Source organism: Pristiophorus japonicus, chromosome 11 (genome assembly GCF_044704955.1).
Source record: "Pristiophorus japonicus isolate sPriJap1 chromosome 11, sPriJap1.hap1, whole genome shotgun sequence".
NCBI classification, from domain to species: domain Eukaryota; kingdom Metazoa; phylum Chordata; class Chondrichthyes; family Pristiophoridae; genus Pristiophorus; species Pristiophorus japonicus.
The window spans coordinates 58,558,701-58,568,021 of record NC_091987.1 but is presented as its reverse complement, the minus strand read 5'-3'; the positions used below and the strand labels follow the sequence as shown (position 1 = coordinate 58,568,021).

At 40.8% G+C, this 9,321-nt stretch overlaps 1 protein-coding gene across 2 annotated transcripts in view; it reads right to left on the bottom strand.

The window, feature by feature from the left end:
• Positions 1-259: 259 nt before the first annotated feature.
• otc (ornithine transcarbamylase) overlaps positions 260-9,321 on the bottom strand; it is an 89,166-nt gene continuing 80,104 nt past the window's right edge. For both annotated transcript variants that reach the window (XM_070892922.1, XM_070892921.1), the window contains 2 exons: positions 5,100-5,237; positions 260-445 (listed from right to left, as the gene is read on the bottom strand). In XM_070892922.1, coding sequence (XP_070749023.1) covers positions 386-445; positions 5,100-5,237 — 198 coding nt within the window. In that variant the 3' untranslated portion in view covers positions 260-385. The remainder of the gene's footprint in view (positions 446-5,099; positions 5,238-9,321) is intronic.

The window sequence follows — 9,321 nt, the reverse complement described above, 5'->3', positions numbered from 1 at the left end:
CTCTTTTGAAAAAAAAACTAAAAAAGAACCTAACTAATTCACTTACTGGCGCAAATTAAATGGCCAGAATTGCAACTAAAAAGATACTCCAGAAAAATCAAGTTGCTCCAAAAAAACCGGAGCAAATCCTGGGGAAATCTCGGCCCATTAATGACTGGATGAGATGCTCATACATCATATTTACATTTCTAGATGAAATTACCTCTTGTAAATGGTCAGTCTCTCTTCGATTACTAGTAATAAGTCACATTGCCATCAGTGTAGTGAAATGGTGTAATTTAATTGTGTATCAAAGAATTGTACAGTTACAAAGTTGCTTGATTTTTCTCACATTATCCTTCCATGATTATTCTTGCATTGTGGATGTCGGGTTGTTCGACAAGATTCAGAATTTTGGCTTGCTGCTCAATGGAGAATAATCTGTTAACAAGCTCACCATTGTAGCCTTTTAAAATAAAAACACAAATTAGAGACAGTTCATATTTAAACAGTGATAATAATTCTTCAGTGGTACAATGCTGACTCCTGTTCAGAAGGCCTCTAATTGAATGTTATCCGTTAGGCATTCAAGGTAAGCTACCTTCTGCAGGTAGAACAGCAGATAGAATGTCTCATTGTAATGGAGTATCCTATTCAATATTGCAAAAAGTAGAGCGATCAGTTTCACACTGCAAAGAATCCCTGCTGTTAGTCAATGGTTAAGTCCACTGGAAGATGACAAAGGCTCTGAAAAGGGACTGTCATGGAGAAACATATTACACAAAATCTAAACAGGTTCAATTAATGACTTTTACTTTATCTCTAATGGCTGATACATAGGGGACAGTATACAAACAACATATTTAACCCAGAGATTGTTCAGCGTGGACATATTTAAATCTCTGTCCTTACCCAATAAAATATTGTATTTAGTGGCCTGATAGAGCGCCTGCCTCGTGACAGATTAATTCAGGAGCTCCATCCCAGTTAAACTGGTTTGCCTCCTTTGGAAGCGAGATTTACCAGTTCTCACTTCGGCACTGCTTGGAGTACAATCCATTTCAACAACAACAATTTGCATATATATCGCGCCTAGAATGTAATAAAACTATAGCAACTATAACATATTAAAACGTCACATGGTGCTTCAGAGGAGTGTTACCAGACAACATTTGATGCTGCGCCACTTGAGATATTCGGACAGGTGACCAAAAGCTTAGTCAAGGGTTTGAGGAGCATCTTAAAAGGAGGAGAGAGAGGTAGAGAGGCAGAAAGGTTTAGGGAGGAAATACCACAACCAAGGGCCGAGATAGCTGAAGGTATGGCTGGCAATGGTGAGGTGAAATAAATCAGGGATATACAAAAGGCCAGATCTGGAGGAACACAGAGTTCTCGGAAGGTTGTAGGGGTGAGTCCATGGAGAGGGAGGGGCGAGACCATGGAGGGAGAATGGAACAAAATAGAGACAGCTTCTCACCAATGCAGACACAGCTCCTGTTTAGGTGATCATGAGGGATCACTGAAGTTACACAGGACAGCTCAAGCCACCCTGGTCTCCCTCTTGCAGCAAAGAAAATTAAGTCAGGAAGGAAAAAAAGCTGTCAAATGAAGACAAATGATTAAATCCTATACTTTGAATTGGTATTAAACATTCTGTCCATAAAGTAACTAAATAAACAGAATGGAAATCTGAGTATTTCCATAAAGTTTGTAATTAATCCTGCACAGCTAATTATTACATGAATCTTCAAAAGGTTTTATGAACATTAATTGCAAGGTTAAATTACATAATCATAGCTGAGAACTTTTCAAATATGAATTGGTACAATTTTTTGCTCAGAGGATGGTGATAATACAACCACTCATTTTATGGTGAATTGTGCTGCTCATCTTGCCACACGAGGAGCTCCTTGTACCTGCTGAGCAACTAGGGAAGGCGCAAATCCAGACTCGTCAGCTGTATAACTATACGTTCCTAGTTGGACAAACCAGCAAGGTGCTAACCAGTGTTCTACTGGTGCAATTTCAGCTGGTTAAACTTCTAAAGTACCCCTACACAAATTTGGGGGTTCATACGCCTTGGCTTCGCTTATATATGCCCAAGCTCTGGATTTTGGTAAGTGGGATGTGTTCATATGGGGAAAGTGTGGCGAGTGTGCACTATAAATTGGGCAAACAGAGATTCTACAGGTGTGGATTTCTGAGTAGTTTCAGTGCACAACAGACACAAAAGAGATAACTCCTCAGTGAAACTCAGTAGCTTTTTCATGACATTACCATTATAATACTCCATTAAATTCTAAAAGAAACCCGATTTATGAGCACAATTCCGGTAATTGCAAGTTGCTTATGATTTTGATTGAGGTTTTAGTTTTTTCTCAATTTGGTAATAAAAAAAAACAGTGAAATTAGCTGCAACAAATACGTGCAAAATTAATTTGGAAGGAACAAAAGAAGACACTTGAAATACTGAGGGGGAGAAATTTGGGAGCGCCCCATTTGGGCGCTAACTTTTAAAAGTTGAAAAAATTAGCGCTAGGCACTAATGATTTTCAACTTTAAAAAAATTTGTGATTTGCGCTCCAGGAAGGAAGTGGAGCGCTAAATCAAGCATTTGCTTCCTTCCTGGAGCGCAACATGACGCAGGTGGGGCAGAGCTGCCATGTTCGGAGGCTCATTCCCTCCCTTAAAGGGAAGGGCCATCGCCGCAGGCTCTGCATTGGGACCACTTACCTGGTCCCTGACGGCAGCCATGATCCGGCTCGATCAGCCCAATACACTGCAGCAGAGTGCCAGGCTGATCGATCGTGGCCGAAGAGGATTGAAAAAAATTGACAGATACCATTGTAGAAATGTATTCACTTACCTCGGCCACCTCGCCTTTAGGTTTCGCCCCCGATGCACCCGGCCTCCCGATCAACGCCTCCTGCAGCTGCCGGTGTTTTCGCCCAGCGATGCTGCAGGGGCTGGAACTGGGTCCGGGGAGCTACGCCCAACGATGACGTCACGATCTCCAAGCGAAGGAGATCAGGCCGCAAAGTCTTACCGCCGCTGCAGACCTCCGCCGAATTTAGTGGGAATTGTTCATCTTGCCATGCCCAATCGGCAAATGGTTAGCACCCAGTTATCGCTTTCGGAGGTAATAACTGGAGGTGTTAAGGGGGCCAATTTCTAGGTCTAAAACTTTAACGGTTTTCACAAAGTGTACTGCTAAAAGACAACAGATTACTGTTTGGGATGAAAAGCTGAAAAAGTACACGTCGTCACTGCTCTACTTGCATGCTGAATTTTCTAGCCGATTCCAGGATTTTAGAATGGTAGAAAATGACCTGTATTCTCGCCATTCACATTTGATGTTGACAACATTTCACATGGCTTCCAACTCGAGCTTATCGACCTGCAATGTGATGCATAGTCTTAGGATAAGGGGTAGGCCATTTAGGACTGAGATGAGGAGAAACTTCTTCACTCAGAGAGTTGTTAACCTGTGGAATTCCCTGCTGCAGAGAGTTGTTGATGCCAGTTCATTGGATATATTCAAGAGGGAGTTAGATTTGGCTCTTACGGCTAAAGAGATCAAGGGGTATGGAGAGAAAGCAGGAAAGGGGTACTGAGGGAATGATCAGCCATGATCTTATTGAATGGTGGTGCAGGCTCGAAGGGCCGAATGGCCTACTCCTGCACCTATTTTCTATGTTTCTATGTTTCTATCATTTGCTCCAACATCAAAATCTCCTCTCTCATGGAACTTTGCTGAGGTGTTGTATGTGACACAGGTGACTGAAGGTACATTAAACGTCAATAATGTTTGTTGGTACAGAGAGTAGATGATCTGTCCCCTGGGCCAGAAAGCAGCTGTATGTACCACAAAAACACTTCAGTGCACCAACATTAATGGTGCCAGGTTTCAGCAGGTTTAACCTTAATTTTGGAATTAATCTTCTGGGTGTAATTAACAGGTTTAACACTAAAATCAGAAGGCTTACTTATGAAAAACTTAAGTTAAAACTTAACGGAGTTTGAACTTGGATTTTACCTTGTACTAATAGCTCTGGAGTTTTCAGCTTCACAAAAACTGGCAAAGTTTTATGTTGAGTTCAGTGAGGGGGCAGGGAACATGTGTACTGCTTTTCTTGTTTAATGTTACAATAGTGTAATAGAACATTTGAATTTCAATTGCAATATTAATGTGGTACTCTAAATTATGCTTGATGCTGCTGAATCAAGTAGAGTCTGAGCTCTGTGGTGCAAAAATGGTAGTCAATAAAGATTACTAAATTGAAATTCTGTTGTGACTTCTGCAATCATAATTCTCTTAAGCTCTCTTTCTACAGAAAATCTTAGTTTGACCCTTGTACCTGCTTTAGTGCCATGAGCCCATAATGCTGAATTATACAGTCAGCTTCGTACTGGCCAGTACTTGTGACCTTTTCATGTGTACTTACCTGCACAAACAAACGTCTGCTCACTAGTGTTGGAATGTTGCTGAAATGTTTAATGTTATTAAAAGAGCCAACTGTTGTGTGTTTTCCTCATTTTAGAAATGTAAAGGAGGCCCAACAAATAACTTGGGATATTTTCAAAAATTAAAAATAAAGTTTAAAACAATAGTATTATATGGTTTTACGAAGCCCAGGAAGTGCAAAACTAATTCTTAGAGGTGGTTTCAAACTACTTGCTAAATTTTGAATCACTCTCAAATTGATGACTTCAAGTTAAGGTACACATCTTGTGAAAGCCATATTGAGTTAATCCAGAAACTGCAATATAAATGGCCCATTAAATAAACCGTGGATTCTAACTCAAAAACAGGTTGTGCAAGTTAAGTATTAGGACTAATATATGAGTTATTATCATATGATATTTACACATAGACTTATAGGCAGGTGGACTGTAGCAACAAATCTTTAAAAGCCTCATTTAAAAAAAATCACAAACAACACTGTTTTAACTAATTATGTTAGCCAGCAACATGAAGTAAATAATGAATTTTATTTTATGTTTTTAATGTGGGCTATAAATATTTCAAGAAGGTTTATTGTTCGCTCTGCACCCTATTGTTCTTATTGTAGCTGCAGCTTTTACAAACTTGTCACATCCAACATTCTCAGTGCTCTTACCATGATTGTCCATTTCCTATTTTCAGCTTCTTGGAAGACCAGTGATCTTGGGGAGTAAAATACTTCATCGTCAACTTCTTCTGGTTTTCGTGGCAAACAATGCAAGAATGTCCAGTTAGGTGCCGCTGACTTTCCAGTCTATGAAACAGATAAAAGGCATCAGCAGTTATTGAATACACCCATACAATTTTAAGGCAGAGTCCAGTGTTGATTTTTATCTACAAAAACATACTCAATTGCGGTCCAAGCCACTTAAACCGACAATACTTACCACAGGTAGCTGCCAATATCAGGCAAATGGCGCTAACTGAACTCCATTATGTCAATTACAAAGGTTCTGCTTCTAACATCTTAAGCTATTCTGGGTAGCAGCGGATCAGAATTGCCATATTGCATAATATACCAAATAATATACCACAAATCCAATAAAAGCTTTTGGATGACATCCTACTGCTTATGACAGCACTTGAGCCCTTTGCTGGATCAAAGCCTTGCTATCCCCAGACACTGCCTTGGAGAGCACAGTCACCAGACCGTTCTTGAAAGAGATGTTACAAGATATACTTTTTAACTCTCTTGCAAGGCACCAATTTTCTTTTCTAGCCTCCTTGTTTTCCAAAATATACACTGCACGGAGTGCCTCCCTCCATCTACCAGAATGTTGTTGTAATAACCAGTAACAGTTTTGCCGTCCACTGCTTATTGCGGGCAAATTACATGAACACCACCATACTTACTATAAGTGGTGGGGACTGCACTTAAGTATTGGTACCCACAATGCTCTGATCCTCAAGCATTTAAATACCCAATTTAAAAAATACTAAGTACACTTGCCACCTATTTTCTTCCCATCTCTTCCTGAAACTGATGACTCATAATGGGGTATGGTTCCACAGGCACTGCTAGTTTTCCGTTACCAAATGGTCATCCTTCATGTGTAAACCTAGAGAGTTAGTATGAGTATGCTATTTGGTTGTGGGCACCTCACAAACTCTTTTTCCCGATTTTAATTTAGCAGTATGTTTGGAACCCCAGAGCAATATTCTTCCTTACCTCTTTGTAAGTTGCCATGTGAAAGCTACGAATATGTAAGATTAATGAAAGAAAATGGAGGTCCTCAATGTAAAACCAACTAATACAATGAGTAAAATGTAGCCAAGAGTACATACTAACTTCAAAATATAAAAGCACTTACCTTCTCCTTTTAAGAGGCCTGTAAGCGGGTAAATTGCCAAACACTCTCGTGCGCCCAGTATTTAATGAATGAGGCTTGAGCTGTGGCCAGAGCCTTGCCCAACTTGTTACAATTTGACACCAGATCCCCATACCCCCAATTGCTAATTGAAATATATAAAGGAGACCCACGCATGCTGGGAGCTTGGTATGCTTGAAATTGTCCAAATTACTGGTCATAAAATCAGGCACCTTAGGAATTGGGCAAGCAAGGATGAGCAGCTGATTTTCCAAACTGCCTAGTTCAAGGCCCTGCCAGCAACATGTACCCTTAAATATATTGCAAACAAGCACTCATACATAAATAAAATCAAATGCTCAATAGTATTATCAATATTGTAGTCATTTATCTCAAAATGTAATTGTCTTGTGTAAGAAAAAAATATTTAAAAACAACCAGGCAACCTTACTTCAAATACATTTAGAACATCTGAATTTGGTGTTTCTCTTTGCAAAAATGGCTATGTGCAGCCTTCAAGGGGAAAAGTCATAGGTGATTGCCCACCACATCTTTGTGACTTTGGATACTGACAGGGGAGAGGGGGCCACCCTCACCTTCCACCCTTTAACCTGCTTCTGTTGATGTCTGGCTTGTTGCTCTTCCCATTGGCAAGCATGTGTATGTCTTTTTCAATCGCAAAGTTGTGCTGCATTTATACATGTTTTGCCAGCTTGATCCAGGGCATTCTGCAAGGTACGATCAGAATAAGCCAAAAATTTAAAATGTTTCGTTAGCAGGTCAATGGCCTGTTCTATTATATTTCTGCCTCATAAATGTGCCCTGATGTAAACCCTTTCCTGTGAAGTCTGTGAGTACTGCAGAGGCGTCATGAGCTATGTTTGAAGCAGGTATCCCATGTCTCCTAGGAAACCAACCTTGCATTCTGTTTTCCCCTCAGTAGTTAGGCATCTTTTGAATCGATCAATATGTTTGTAAGGTGAGCTCTCCCTGGGATATTGGGACTTGCATAATTCTTTGTCAATGGTCACGTTCAGGAGCAGTAACCCTTTCTGTTGATTAATGGCATGATATTGTCCAAAATATATAAATGCAATGCTAGTAGAAAGTAAACTCCTATGTAGATAGTGTATTTTACCATGGAAACGACACACAAATAAAAAAATGCCTCTCCAGCTAGTGCTGTATGTCAATGTTGAATGGTATTTACGCTGAAATGATTTTACTTCTGTGTTGCAGTAGTGACTTGCATATTGGCAGATCCTACTGATGGCTCCTGCTGCCACCTAGTGGTCCAGATGTTTAATGCAGTGGGCATTTCCACTTGCCATGTAGATGCTGCTCCTGGACAGTGTCCGGTTTTAGGAGCAGACACAATTAGTAGAGTGTGTCCCTGGAGGTGCACTTTTGCCAAGAGATGTAAAAGATTCAGAATTGAATTGATTCATCGGTGATTATGCACCCCTAATGATTGGTTGAAAATTATTGGAGGAGCCTAGGGACAAGGTGAATTTGGGTGTATAATCTAAGGCAAGGAAGAAAGCACAAAAATAAATGGCGAGAAAAAACCAAAATGCGCTACAAAATTCTGTATTTTTTATGCCAACAACTTCATGCAAAGAAGTTGGTGCAAAAATAAATCTAAACAAATGATACATCCAATGTAGGCTAGCGACAGTGAAGCAATGTAGATGCATCCTGGCTTTAATTCAGCCAATTTTCCCCGTTTCCCCATCACTGAAATAAACCTGAAAAGGAGCGTACTTTTTAAAAAGGTGGACAGTGTTCTGCAGTCTGAAAGCTATTGATGTAAGATATCAGCTCGGCGTGCCCATCATGGTACAAAAGATAAAAATCCTGAAGCTTAGGCTGCAAAATGATTTTATTTTAATCTTTTGTAAGCACACCTTAATAGGCAGCTCAATCATTTGACAAGTCCATCCATGAGCAAAACCAATCTATATCCCTATATGTCTATGGTTCTCCTCAGTCCTCGTCTCTTTCTCTCCCTCTCTCGCTATCTGTGGGTCTGTGTGTCTAAATCGTACCCTCTCCGCCATTTTCTTTTTAGGTTCCTTTGTGTCTGTCCTTCTCTTGCCCTATGAGCCTGTGCTTCCCGTTCTCCTTATACATCTGAGCATTTCTCTCCCAACAGTGCCTGAACTTGTATCTCACTTTCCCTTGGTCTGAACTTCTCTCTCATCCTGTGTATCTTAACATCCATTTCTCTTTCCCTCTGTCTGTGTCTGACTTCTCTCTCTTTTCCTCTCTCGGTCTCTGTCTGAACATTTTTATCTCCGAGTATCTGGACTCTCTGGCCGGAATTTTCTTTACCTGGTCAGGTTGGGTGCAGGCGGTCGGCATGGCAGGTCGGGATCTGGTTCCCAATTTCACACCACTCCTCAGAACGTCTTTCCCTTAATGAGGCCTATTAAAGCAGGCCTATGCATTACCCGGCCCTATTAAATGGTGCGGGTCTGATGTCGTCATTGATGACTCAGGATATTTAAAGGAGCCTTGACTACATTATATTTGAAGATTCATCTCGGAGTGTGCAGACGTTATATTTTATCATTTGGGTCTTGCTAAGCCTTCAACACATGACTGCACAGAGGCAGAGGGCTGCACACAGGTTTCTCAGATGATTCTCTCCATATGCTTGCACACAGAGAGATCCTCTTCCCTTCTGATGGGCGCAAAAGACCTCTCCAGCAGACCAAAGGAGCTTGGCTGGAGTTGGCAGAGGAGGTGAATAGCAGGGATGTTGTGAGGAGGACCTGGCTTCAATGCCGGAAGCGTTTCAATAATTTGATTAAATCAGGAAAGGTGAGTGCAAAGCCACACTTAACTTAATCCTCATCACATCCCTATCACCCTGCCTTCCCATGCCTACTCCTGCACATCATTACTACACCAACATACCTTGTATGTCCATCTATCCCTTTCTCTATCTACATTATCATATCCCCATCTGACTAATCGCCCCTCACACTCACCCTCATCCTAATGCAATCATACCGAGTGATACCA